At 46.4% G+C, this 13498-nt stretch overlaps 1 protein-coding gene across 2 annotated transcripts in view; it reads left to right on the top strand.

Annotated features, from left to right (window-relative positions):
• Positions 1-13104, top strand: part of Ikzf3 (IKAROS family zinc finger 3) — an 89366-nt gene extending 76262 nt beyond the window's left edge. For both annotated transcript variants that reach the window (XM_042674198.1, XM_042674199.1), the window contains one exon: positions 11161-13104. In XM_042674198.1, the coding sequence (XP_042530132.1) occupies positions 11161-11864 (704 nt within the window). In that variant the 3' untranslated portion in view covers positions 11865-13104. The remainder of the gene's footprint in view (positions 1-11160) is intronic.
• Positions 13105-13498: the final 394 nt, after the last annotated feature.

Here is a 13498-nt window from a genome sequence, read left to right on the forward strand (position 1 = left end):
CTGCATCTTCTTCTCCATTGGAATGGCTGAGAGCCCTTAATCAGATGCATGTTACTCTTGTTCTCAACACTGTTCTTACATCCCAAAACCATTGTTTAAAAGATTTCCTATAAAAGAAACCCCCACTGAGCACCTATAATCCTAGCTACTCAGGAGACTGAGAACTGAAGGCTGAGGATCAAAAATCAACCTAGGCAGGGCTGGGAAGGTGCTCAGTGGTAGAACGCTTGCCTTGTATGCATGAGGCCCTGGGTTCGATTCCTCAGCACCACATAAGCAGAAAAAAAAAGCCAGAGGTGGTGCTATGGCTCAAGTGGTAGCGCGCTAGACTTGAGCTGAAGAGCTGAGGGACAGCGCCCAGGCCCAGAGTTCAGGCCCCACGACCAGACCCAAAAAGAAAAAAAAACAAAAAACAAAAAGTCAAACTAGGCAGACAAATCTGTAAGACGCTTATCTCCAATTAACCAGCACAAAGCTGGAAGTGGAGATGTGGCTCAAATGGTAGAGAGTGTCAAGCAAAAGCCAAGCAAGAGCATAAGGCCAGGCTGGGAATGTGGCTTAGAAGTAGAGTGCTTGCCTAGCATGCATGAAGCCCTGGGTTCGATTCCTCAGTACACCATAAACAGAAAAAGCCACAAATGGTACTGTGGCTCAAGGGGCCAGGTGCTAGCCTTGAGCAAAAGAAGCTCAGGGACAGTGCCCAGGCCCTGAGTTCAAGCCCCAGGACTGACAAAAACAAACAAACAAAAAGAGTATAAGGCCCTGAATTCCAGCTCCATGAGTATCGTGTGCAAGCATGCGTGTGTGTGTGTGTGTGTGTGTGTGTGCGTGTGTGTGCACCTGCGTGCACACACACACACACACACACACACACACCATTGAATCATTTAACTGAATCCATCTGTGATAGGAAACTGTTAGGTCGGGGGAAGGAAAAGAAGAATGTGATTTGTGACACCGCAGTGTTAAGGGATGAAGTAACATAACCCATACAGAACTAAGATTTTCCTCCCTTATCCCTTTTCCTCCCTGCTCCCTTCCCTCTCCTTTATTTCCCCTTTCCCTTTCCTCCACCCCCTTCTCTCTTCTCTTCTCCTTGGCACCATTTTCTGACAAGCTTCTGCTGCCTGCCAGGGAAGTGGCACTGGGTGAGCTGTGGAGAATGAGTCATTCCCTTTCATCCTTGCTCAGGCTGCACAACACTCCCACCATCCTGGCTGGCCCTGACCCCTTTGAACTGCAAGGGCAAAGGTGAAATTCCATCGGTAGGTCAGCCTGCCCCTTCCATGGCAGACAGAGGAGATTAACCAGTAGGTAGCTGTTAGATTCACTAGAAAGAAGGTGGAAAAGGACAGATCAGATTAAGCCTACATCCATTTGTAAACTCAAAACCTTATTGACCAAAACAACAACAATAACAACAAACACATATGGACATGTAAGAGTAAAGTAAATGACCCTTGTAAAAGAAAAGCTATATTTTTTTCTTCTTTTCTTTTCTTTTTTTTTTGTGGCAGTACTGAGGTTTGAACTAAGGACCTTCCACTCGTTAGACAAGTACTGTGTGTGTCATGTGAGTCATAACCCCAGTCCTGGTTTTTTTAATCATTCTCGAAGAAATTTTGTATGGCTTTATGTCAATAAACAGATGCTCACCCATCATCATCTTTATGGCATCAGGATAATTTGGTTCTTTCTAAAAGACAAGAACTTGCTTTGCACATCCTACCCCTTCCAGAGGACTGTCTATCTCTGAATCTTGTCCTGTAACTTGTTTGACTATACTTTACATGAGGCCATCCTCATCCTGGGGGAGGGGGATGTAGCTCAGTGGTAGAGGACATGCCCATGATGTCCAAGGCCCTAGGTTTTCCCAGCACTGCAGGGCAGTGGGGTGGGGGAGAGGCCAAATTTCTTTCCCAATGGGGAGGAGAAAAAATATTGTATTTCTGCATTTTGTGTTTCCTGGGTTTTGTTCTCCCCCCCACCCCCCGAATCAAAAGCCACAGATATACAATGCAAACCAAAGTAGTGGACACCCCAGCTTCTCCTTAATTTTCTGTATCAGTTTATTAAACAAGGTTTTCACACTGAAAAGAGCATGAAAAAAAGATCTCCCTCAGGCATGGTAAATATGACAGTGAGGTTTTGACACTTTAACAAGCGCCATTGGCTCTCCTCGCAAGGGAACTAGTGAGAAATCACTTGCTTTGGTTAACACAGCAACAGAAAGCAGTTTGAATACTTGTTTTTAGGAGCAGAACATAAAGAGTAGGGTGGTACATGCCTGTGGAGGTTGAAATATCTCATGATGTTCTAGGCCATCTTGGGCTACCTGGTGAGACCCTATCTCAACACCTCCTTCCCAAAAGAAAGCAGGAGGTACTTTCTCCCACCACTTCTCAGAGGCTTGATGTTCACGAAAGCATTGCAGGGCAATTAGAAAACTCCAAAGCTGGGTAGACGCCGGTGGCTCATGCCTGTGATCCTAGCTACTCAGGAGGCTCAGATCTGAGGATTGAGGTTCAAAGCCAGCTTGGGCAGGAAAATCCCTGAGGCTCTTACCTCCAATTAACCTCTAAAGAGCCAAGAGTGGAGCTGTAGCTTAAGTGGTAGTGTGTTATCCTTAAGCACAAAAGCTCAGGGACAGTGCTCAGGCCCTGAGTTCAAGCCCTAGTACTGGCACCAAAAAAAAAAAAAAAAAAAGGAAGGAGGAGAAAGAAAAAACTCCGGGGGGGGGGGGGGGGAGGGGTGGAAGAAAACTCCAGGGAAATTTGTTGACCCAGAAGGAAAGAGGACCAAACTGGAGAATCACAGCCAGAGGTGACAGAGCAGGACCAGACCTAAGTCTACAAGGTGAAGACTTTCTTTTCCTCTCCTTGGTCACCAGAGCAGTGCTTGTCACATGGGCCAGGGAGAGGTCTGGACAGTGAGGAGTCTGGTCACTGAGTGCTAGAGGTAAGAAACCCTTGGGGGTAGTTGCTGTGTCCCAAAGGTGTAACTCGTTGAGGAAAGAACTGTCTTCCTGTGATCTGTCAGGACAGAAGAAAACCAATCAGCCATGGAGTGCCTCACAGAGGACAGAGATTTCTGAAGCACCACAGTGTGGTCTCTGGCTCATGTCTCCATGTCCCCCCTCCCATCCCCCCGCCCTGTGGCTCTCTGTGCTCAGTCCTCTTTCCGGCTGCTGCACAGTGTTCTGTGGTGAACAGAGACCACTGAGGTCTTAGCTTGAGATCACAGCCATCGCCATCACGGGACGCTTCCATTTCCCTGCTTACTTGCATTTTTTGTTTTTCTTTTTTGGATATGGGCTTGCAGGAAGGATGAGTAATAATAGAGGTAGGAAGTCACCATATGAAATGGCAGCAGACATATTGCAAGAATTTGAGAAACTTAAGGACTTAAAGAAAACCTGAATACTATCCCATGGTGGTATGGACTATACTATTTATCTAAGGTCAAAATATTTTGCCTCCCTCAAAGAACAAACAAGGGGCTGGAAAGGTGGCTCAGTGGGAGAGTGCTTGCCTTGCATACATGAGGTCCTGGGTTCGATTCCTCAGCACCACATAAACAGAAAAAAGCCAGAAGTGGTGATGTGGCTCAAGTGGTAGAGTGCACGCCTTGAGCTGAAGAGCTGAGGGACAGCGCCCAGGCCCAGAGTTCAGGCCCCACAACCGATAAAACAAAACCAAAAAACTTTCAATAGTTCCCAATAGAATGAAATCCAAACCACTTACTTACCTTTTCTAAGTCTGGCATTTCAGCCAAAGCCAGCCAGGCTTCTGCTTCTGCTTCACTTAACTATTCCCCACTTCTCTGTGATCTTTTTCCCTCCTTCCTGCCGTGCTAGGAGTTGAAACCAGGGCCTCATGCTTTACTAGGCAAGTGCTCTGCCACCCAAACTATAACCTCAGCTCATTTGGGGTTTTTTGGTCTTTGGTTGTTCTTTTTTTTTTTCTTGGTCAGTCGTGGGGCTTGAAGTCTGGGCCTGGGCGCTGTCCCTCAGCTCTTCAGCTCAAGGTAAGCACTCTACCACTTGAGCCACAGCGCCACTTCCAGTTTTCTGAATGGTTTATTGGAGATAAGAGTCTCATGGCTTTTCCTGCCCGAGCTGGCTTTGAACCATGATCCTCAGGTCTCAACCTCCTGAGTAGCTAGGATTACAGGTGTGAGCCGCTATGCCTGGCTGGTTATTCATTTCTGAGTTAGGGCTTTGATAACTTTGCTTGGGCTGGCCTCCAACTTTTAATCCTTCTTCTTCTACTCCCAAGTAGCTGAGATTACAGGTGTGAGTTACCAAACCTGGCTACTCTTCTCCACTTTTGTGCAATTCTTCTTTCCAGATTCTCATTCTGGATGCCCTCCCCCACAGCTGCCCTTAGCAGTATACATTGTCCACACGCCCTTCCCCAGGTTCCTCCCCCGGCCAGTTCCCCTGATGCACTGCAATCGTGCAATAGCATCGTCACTACCACCTCTCCTGACAAGGAAACTTCAAAGAAGAAACATGAATATTTGCCCCTCTTTTGCACCGCCTATTCAAGAAAGGGTTCATAGTTTCCTCTTCTCACTCTCTCATCTGCTATACGCTTTGTTCTACCATGAAGCTAGCAGTAAGGATGCTGCCTTGTGATACAATGTTGTAAGTGCTTCATCTATCTGTCTATTGGACATGCCCAATGGGAAAAACACACACAGAGACATACAGTTGCAGCTGCTCAGCACCCTCCTCTGCTATGGAAACCACCCCAACAGAGCATCTGGGAGTGGTTGGGCTGGGCCACCATGGGCTGCCACAGGCTGCCATGGGCAAAGAAGCTGCCAGGAAATAGCTGTTAACCTCCCCACACATGCTGAGACTTCATTCACCAACTGGAGGACCTTTCTGTGCCTGTGGTGAGAGCTGGTGGTCCATGCCTTGAAAGGTATTAAACTCTGAGGCCTGATAAGAATGAGATCTAATATGCAAAGTCTCTAGGCCAATGTTAGGCACTGAGAAATATAAAGGATCAGAAGTGGATTCGGTAGTGGATCTTGACTTTAGATCCTGAAGACACAAATCTGAATCTACATGCCCAGTATGTTGATTCTGGGCATCCAACTTGGCAGAAGCCAACAACCAAAAGCCCTAGCTACATTGCATCAGTTCAGATTGGCAGCTACCAAGGCCTGCATATTAGCAAGTGGCATCTTTGAAAGGATTCACAGGAAGAGAACAGCCCAATCAGGCAGCCTTGGTTTCTAAATTTAGGACTTACTGTTGCCTTTGGTATTTTCATTGGAAGAAAACTTCTATTCAGCCTGAAGCGGGTACCATGAATCATTCAAAGGCCTGGTGTGATCTGCCTCAGGGCTGGACTAGAGGCTCTGAGAAGCTTTGGAAGCAGTTAGATTCTTGTGGTTTGACTAACCTTTTTTTTAATGAGTGTGTTACTAAAGAAACGTGAGCTGTTGGCTTTTCAATTACTGTAGCTTACCCTTTCTGGGTTTCATATACATTGAGTCATGTGTCGACGGGTGACAGATAATCATCTCCACTGCTCCAGTTACCGTAACTAGAGATGAGAGGATCTGATGATGGAAGGTCGTGCACACTTGAAGATCTGAGGCGCTCCCATCTTAACAATGAGCTGCGCTCTCTGTTCACCAGGGAACACGATCCTGTGTTTCCAGTCTTCCATGGCTTTATTCTCCTCTTTGCCTGTTGCCACTCACCACTCTGGCACTCAGCTATTTTCTGGCATAGGCTTTAGGCGGTATGGATTTGAATTTGTAGGCTTGGAAGCAAGGATGAAAGCAGAGTTGATAAAGCGCCCACCCCACCCCAGAAATTTTCCATAGCCTCTCTGTTATGTGGAAAGATAAACAGATTTGCAAACACTCCTGGGTATTTAGAGATTTTAGCAGAACCAGCTACATTGGGAAATCATCAATAAACTCAAAAGGAACCAAATCCCATCACTTCTGTGTGGCATCCAGGGGAAAGAATATGTGTGACCATCACTAGCTTTCCAGTCTCCTTCCTCTAAGCCATCTTCATCAAAGATATATCCAAACTGGAAGTTAAAAATAAGAACCCTTAGGGCTGGGAAGGTGGCTCAGTGGTAGAGTGCTTGCCTTGCATGCCTGAGGCCCTGGGTTCGATTCCTCAGCACCACATAAGCAAAAAGAAAAAATGCCGGAAGTGGCGCTGTGGCTGAAGTGGTAGAGTGCTAGCCTTGCGCTGAAGAGCTGAGGGACAGCGCCCAGGCCCAGAGTTCAGGCCCAACGACCGGACCCAAAAAATAAAAAAAAATAAGAACCCTCAATTACTTTGGAAAAGATATACATTTCTGTAGCTTCCTATTGAGTGGCCAAGAGAGGGTATTTTAGTTTTGGTTATTGTTTTTCCTCTTAAGTATTTGTCTAGAAAATATCAGGTTGAGGAGCCAGGTATTATGGTGCCTATCTATAATCTCAGCTATTCAGGAGGCAGGAGGATCTTGAATTCAAGACCAGCCAGGGAAAAATTAGCAAGACCCTATCTCATAAACAAAAAAAATTTTTTTTAATGGGGAAGATGTGGAGTGCTGAAGCAGTAGAGCACTTACGCTCAGGGCTTTGGGTTCAAACCCTAGAAGTACACAGAAATTAAGAAGAGGAAGGAAAGAAAGAAAGAAAGAAAAAAAGAAAGAAAGAAAGGAAGGAAGGAAGGAAGGAAGAGAAAGAAAGGAAGGAAGGAAGAAAGAAAAAGATTGAGACAGAAAGGAAAGGGAAGAAGGAAGGAAGAAATGAATGAAGGAAAGAAGGAAGAAGGAAGGAAGGAAGAAAGGAAAGAAAAGATGGAGAGAAAAGGAGAGTGAGAACAAGAAGAAGAAAGGGAAAGAGAAAAAGCAGTGGGGGCTGGGAAGGTGGCTCAGTGGTAGAGTGCTTGCCTTGCATGCCTGAGGCCCTGGGTTCGATTCCTCAGCACCACATAAGCAAAAAGAAAAAAGCCGGAAGTGGCGCTGTGGTTCAAGTGGTAGAGCACTAGCCTTGAGCTGAAGAGCTGGGGAACAGTGCCCAGACCCAGAGTTCAGGCCCACGACCAGACCCCCAAAAAAAAGAGAAAAAGCAGGAGCTGGGAATGTGGCTCAGTGGTAGAGTGCTTGCCTTGCATGCATGAGGCTCTGGGTTCGATTCCTCAGCACCACATAAGCAGAAAAAGCCAGAAGTGGCACTGTGGCTCAAATGGTAGAGCACTAGCCTAGCTGAAGAGCTGAGGGACAGCACCCAGGCCCAGAGTTCAAGTCTCACAACTGACAAAAAAAAAAAAAAAGCAAAACAGGGAGAGAGAAAAAAGGAAAGAAGGAAGGAAGGAAAGGAGGGAAGAAGGAAGGGAGAGAGGGAAGTGGAAGAGAGGGAGGGAGAACCAAACTGTCAGATTGAGTTTACAGTAATGTGGATGAAGGATAAACCCACCTGATTAAATTAACTCCAGCTGACCTCTGCCTTCAGTCACTCAGGGTTCTGGTTTGTTGTCTTCTGGCCTATTTCTTTTACATTGTTCTTAACATGTAGTTATTTGCTATGTGTTTAAACTTAAACCCTGTGGCTGGCTATTCAAATGCCCATCATTTTGCCCCACCATGTGTAATTTCCCCCGACTATTTTCCAAAATGCAGGATGTAAGCTACCAGAAAGCATACAAGACATTTAAAAACATTCCAGCCAGGTGCTAAAGGCTCATGCCTATAATCCTAGCTACTCAGAAGGCTGAGATCTGAGGATCACAATTCAAAGCCAAAATGAGCAAGAAAGTCCATGAGACTCTTTTTTTTTTTTTTTTTTGCTGGACGTGGGACCTGAACTCTGGGCCTGGGCGCTGCCCCTCAGCTCTTCAGCTCAAGGCTAGTGCTCTACCACTTGAGCCACAGTGCCACTTCCAGCTTTTTCTGCTTAAGTGGTGCTAAGGAATCGAACCCAGGGCCTCAGGCATGCAAGGCAAGCACTCTGCCACTGAGCCACCTTCCCAGCCCTCCATGAGACTCTTATCTCTAGTGAGCCACTAAAAAAGGTAGAAGTGGTGCTGTGGCTCTTGAGCAAAAAAGCTCAGGGACAGCACACAGGCCCTGAGTTCAAGCCCCAGGGCTGGCCAAAAAAAAAAAAAAATGACATGGCAAAGTAAAGACAATCTTTTTCTTTTCAGTTCTCTTTCAATATAAAGGAAATCAGTGATACAAGGGGAAAGATTCAGCCTTAGTTTAATGCTGTTTGTGTTTAACACTAATCTCACACTTGGTAATCTTTGTTTTTCACCAAAAGAGGGAAACTTAGCTTCCAAGTATTCACAGTAGTATCTGATCAAAATTTAATAAGTCATTTTGTTTCCTTGTCTTTGTTTTTCATAGTTACTTTCTATTTGTGGTGGATGATTCTAGTTTTCCATTCATGTTAGCGATATAAAGTTTCCTTTAAAATTTTTATTTTAGCAAGGCATGGTGCACATACCTGTAATCCAAACTCCTACGGCTAAAGAATCATGAGTTGAAGGCCAGCCTCAGCTATGTCGCAAGACCTTGTCTCAAAAAAAATAAAATAGAAAACATGAGTTGATTGGAACAAACAAAGAAGGGGGGGAAAGCCTCTGGCATTTAACAAGGAGTGTTTTAGTGCCAGGAACTGCTCTAAGCACTTTCCAGTGATACTGGAACAAAGTCACGGATATTGGGACAAACTCACGGTTACTGTGACCATCATATGAAGCCATACGACTAGTAACCAATGGAGCCAAAGCAGTACCAAAGTAGTGTGTGTGTGTGTGTGTGTGTGTGTGTGTGAGAGAGAGAGAGAGACTCTGGAGCCTGTGTGTTTGTGTGTGTGTGTGTGTGTGTGTGTGTGTGTGTGTGACTCTGGAGCCTGTTCAGCACTGCCCTGTGGGAATACCACAGAGTGGACAGTAAGGGAAGTTCGAGGAGAACTTTATTTCAATACTCTCCTACTCTTCCCTGTCAAGTCCCATGTCTGCCTTCATTTCTGCTCCCCCCTCTCAACCAGCATGTCCTCTTTTCCCCTCTCAGACAATCTAAGTCCTACAAGCTTATCAAGGCTCTTCTCAAATTTTAGATTTTCCAAGAAGGCTTTTCCTTCCTCCAAAGTGCTTGCAGAATGTTTGCATTCCCTGTAGACTTTAATTACACTTTACAGCAAACTGATCTTGCCTTTGCTTGCTAGACAGGCACTCTACCACTTGAGCTATACATCCAGTCCTTTTTGCTTTAGTTTTTTGTTTTGTTCTTGTACTTGAACTCAGGGACTGGGCGCTGTCCCTGAGCTTTTTGTGCTCCAGGCTAGCAATCTACCACTTGAGCCACAGTTCCACTTCTGGATTTTTGGTGGTTAATTGGAGATCAGAGTCCTGCATAGGCTGGCTTCTAACCATGATCCTCATGTTAGATATCAGCCTTCTGAATAGCTAGGATTACGGGTATGAGCCACCAGTACCTGGCTGCTTTAGTTTTGTTGTTGTTATTTGTTTGCTTGCTTTTATTGGCATTCAGCTTTTTACCACTTGGCCTATACTGCCTAGACCGCGATCCTCCTATTTATTCTTGCTGCATAGCTGAGATGACAAATATGTACCATCACATCCAGTTTTTTGTTGGTTGAGATAGGGGAAGGTCTAAAGAACTTTTTGCCTGAGCCTGTGTGGAACTGCAGCCCTCCGGATATCAACCTTCTGAGTAACTAAGATTATAGGCATGAGCAACCACACCCAGTAACAGAAGTTTTAGTTTTCCCCTGCTAGGTTGGAGACACCTCAAGAAAAGGAACTATTCCTTCCAGCCCTTTTGTGTCTTGTGGTGGTGTTTCTTTCTTTCACTTCTGAACTCTTTGCTCTACAGCAGTGATAGATTCTGGAACCCCAACATGCCTAGGAAACACTAAAAAGAAAGACAGGGTCAGCAAATCTCTCCAGAGCCCAAGGTCAACAGAATGACCTTAGCAAGTCCAGTACTAGCTCATCTCCAATGTACTCTCATCTTCCTCCCAGCCATGGAGCCACTGAACTGCCACAGCTGCAGACACGGGCCCTGACACCTCTGTGGCCAGAGAGCCTCCAATATACAGCATCCACAAGACCTGCTGGGGGCTCGCTCTGCTTTCAGAATTTCTCAGCAGTCTGACCTGAGAAATTCAAGAGAGTGGCCACAAATAAATGTCTTCCGTGAGGAATGAGCTAGGGGTGAGCTAGGATGCATCTCTCAAGCAAATGAGAGCAACACACAGTGTTGGGTACAGTGGCACATGCCCAATGCCCAGTATCTAAGAGGAGTCAGGGGGATCACAAGTTCAAGACTAGCCTGAGCTAACAAGACCCTATCTGAGAGACAAGACAGACAGAGAAAGGGAGAAAAACAGTTCAGGAAAGAATGAAGGTGCAGATTTCTCCTTCAGAAGGATTTTCTAGCATTTGGAACATTTGGAGCTCTTTTAACTTAGGTGGCTGGTGAGTTGAGCAGTAGGCAGTTTGGGGGCTATTTTCTCTACCTCTGTAACTATTTTTAACGCTGCCCAGGCTAGTTATAGCACTTTTGGGCCTCTAATATTACAAGCAGAAAATAACAAGCTAAATAAGAGTTTGAAAATAGGCTGTTCACAGACCCTAAATCCCTGCCCTCTCAGCCCCATCTGGTGTCTTCTGTCTCTTGTGCCCCTCATGTGAGAGGCAGGCTTCTACCCAAGGATGTCTCCACCCCTTCCTTGTGCCCGAACAATATGACTGCTGAGCAACAGCCCCTGAGACTTCAGCTCCCTGTGGAACTAAGCAGCATCTTAGCCTTCCTCACTCTGTGTGTGTGTATGTGTGTGTGCTAGTCATGGTGCTTGAACTCAGGGCCTGGGCACTGTCCCTGAGCGATTTTGCTCAAGGCTAGTGATCTACCACTTTGAGCCATAGCTCCACTTCCAGTTTTCTAGTGGTTATTTGGAGAAAAGCGTCTCACAGGTCCTTCCTGCTCCAGCTGCCTCTGAACCTTGATCCTCAGATCTCAACCTCCTGAATAGCTAGGATTACAGGAGGAGGCCACCAGGACCTGGCAATCTTTCTCATGGGTTGGTGACTCTGGAAAACACATTCGTGTGTTCTCTGCCTGTGTATGCCTGCATTTGTAACCCTTCCTCTCTCTGTCACAGGGGAGAAGCGCCAATGCTTTGATGGCAACTACAATTCCAACTACATGTACGAGAAAGAGAGTGAGATCATACAGACCAGAATGATGGATCACACCATCAATAATGCCATCAGCTATCTCGGGGCTGAAGCCCTGCGCCCCCTTGTCCAGACCCCACCTGCTCCCACTTCTGAGATGGTCCCAGTCATCAGTAGCATGTACCCCATAGCCCTCACCCGGGCTGAGATGTCGAATGGTACCCCCCAGGAGCTGGAAAAGAAGACCACTCATCTGCCAGAGAAGAGCCTGCCTTCTGAAAGAGGCCTGTCCCCTAATAACAGTGGCCACGACTCCACGGACACGGACAGCAATCACGAAGAGCGCCAGAGTCAACTCTATCAGCAAAGTCACCTGGTCCTTCCCCGGGCCCGCAATGGAATCCCACTTCTGAAGGAGCTCCCCCGCTCTTATGACCTCCTGAAGCCCCCTCCCATCTGCCCTAGGGACTCCATCAATGTGATCAGCAAGGAAGGGGAGGTGATGGATGTGTTTCGGTGTGACCACTGCCGCGTGCTCTTCCTGGATTATGTGATGTTTACCATCCACATGGGCTGCCATGGCTTCCGTGACCCTTTCGAGTGTAATATGTGTGGATATCGAAGCCACGACCGTTATGAGTTCTCCTCTCACATAGCCAGAGGAGAGCACAGAGTCATGCTGAAGTGAGTGTCTGGCTCATAAATCCTGCCTAAAGAGTCATCATCATTTAAAAAACAAAACAAAACAAAACAACCTGATAACCCTACCCAATAGACTGCTTTCAACCCCCTGTTCCTTCCAAGAACATTTTTAGTACCCAAAGGGTCGTGTGCATATGGAGACCCAGAGAAACACTGTCTACATTCAGAAATGGTTCACAGATCTATTATGTGGTGACTTTGATGAAACCTTTGTTTTCTTCTCCATTGGATTTGGTGGGATGTAAAAGCCAAAGAAGCGTTTGGCCATTGTTTTTTGCAGCCGTGAAGCAGGCCATCCACTGAAGTCTGCTGCCAGTTGGAACAGTCCCCGAGTGGTGCTGCATGAGACATTCTTTCTGCAATCCATCAGCCATATGTGGAAAAGCCTTTTGGGTTGATGCCCAAACTCACAGAGAGGAAGAGCTGACCAGCTAGCCTTGCCCTTCCATACTTAATACAAGGCTGAAGGGTGAGGCCATAATTGCCCCGTCCCAAGTTAGAATCCAGCAATAAGGAAAAGAAAAGCCATAAAAAACACTGTCTGTTACCAGTAACTGAAGAGTCTGTTATCAGAGCACCAATATACTTCTTACCACACCAGCAAGAAAATAAGCCATCTGATGACACTGCTGCTTCTACCCTTTTTCTTCCCATTGCCAACAAAAAGCTGGGCTGCTTTGTGCTGAGCCAGTTACCTATAGAAGAAAGCCCATGCCAAAAGAAGCCCTGGTTTCTAATCCAGCATACCTCTCACACGCCAGAGGGTCTTTTTTTGAAGGTAGCAGTGGCGGTGGCATCCATTTCCTTTGATCAAGATTGGCAGAGCAGGCTGGGAGACATAGCTTAGTGGCAGAGCACTTGCATAGCATGCACAAGACCCTGGGTTCAATCCCCAGCCTCGGGGGAAAAAAAAAAAAGGCAGACAAGGGTTTGAGAGGAAATGCTTTATGCAAAACCAATACCCATAAGCAATCTAAAAGTTCTTATCTCCTTCATGGACCCAAAGCCAACTTGAAAATGACTCCTTTCATACACAAGAAATGAAGGATCCAAACTATACTGCTTAGCTTTCAGTTCTCTAAGGGGAAGAATCAGAGACAGACTCTAGGTGTGTAGAAGCTCAGAGCTGAGCTTCAAACTGGGGTGGGAGCTGGCCGCTAGTGGCTCATGCCTGTAATCCTAGCTACTCAGGAGGCTGAGATCTGAGGATCGTGGTTCAAAGCCAGCCCAGGCAGGAAAAGTCTGTGAGACTCTTATCTCCAATGAACCAACAGAAAACCAGAAGTAGAGCTGTGGCTCAAAGTGGTGGAATGCTAGCCTTGAGCAGAAAAAGCTCAGGGATAGTACTACCCAGGCCCTGAGTTCAAGCTCCATGACCAAAAAAAGAAAAAAAAAAAAAAAGATGAGGTGGTGCAGGGATCCTGCTGCTCACAGGTTCTGCTAGATCAGACAGGTGTGGCTCTTGTTGAGCCCCACTCCCCCCCAGCCCCCCTCCACCCCCACTGCACCAATACACACACAGTTTTAATGGAATTGCTATGTTCCACACAAACTCCTGAAAGTCTGAAAGTCTGACCTGGGTTCTACAGATGTATCGAACATTGCTGTCAAGAAGCACTA

The sequence above is a fragment of the Dipodomys spectabilis genome, unplaced genomic scaffold (assembly GCF_019054845.1).
Source record: "Dipodomys spectabilis isolate Male_0828 unplaced genomic scaffold, ASM1905484v1 ptg000018l, whole genome shotgun sequence".
In the NCBI taxonomy this organism is placed as follows: Eukaryota; Metazoa; Chordata; class Mammalia; order Rodentia; family Heteromyidae; genus Dipodomys; species Dipodomys spectabilis.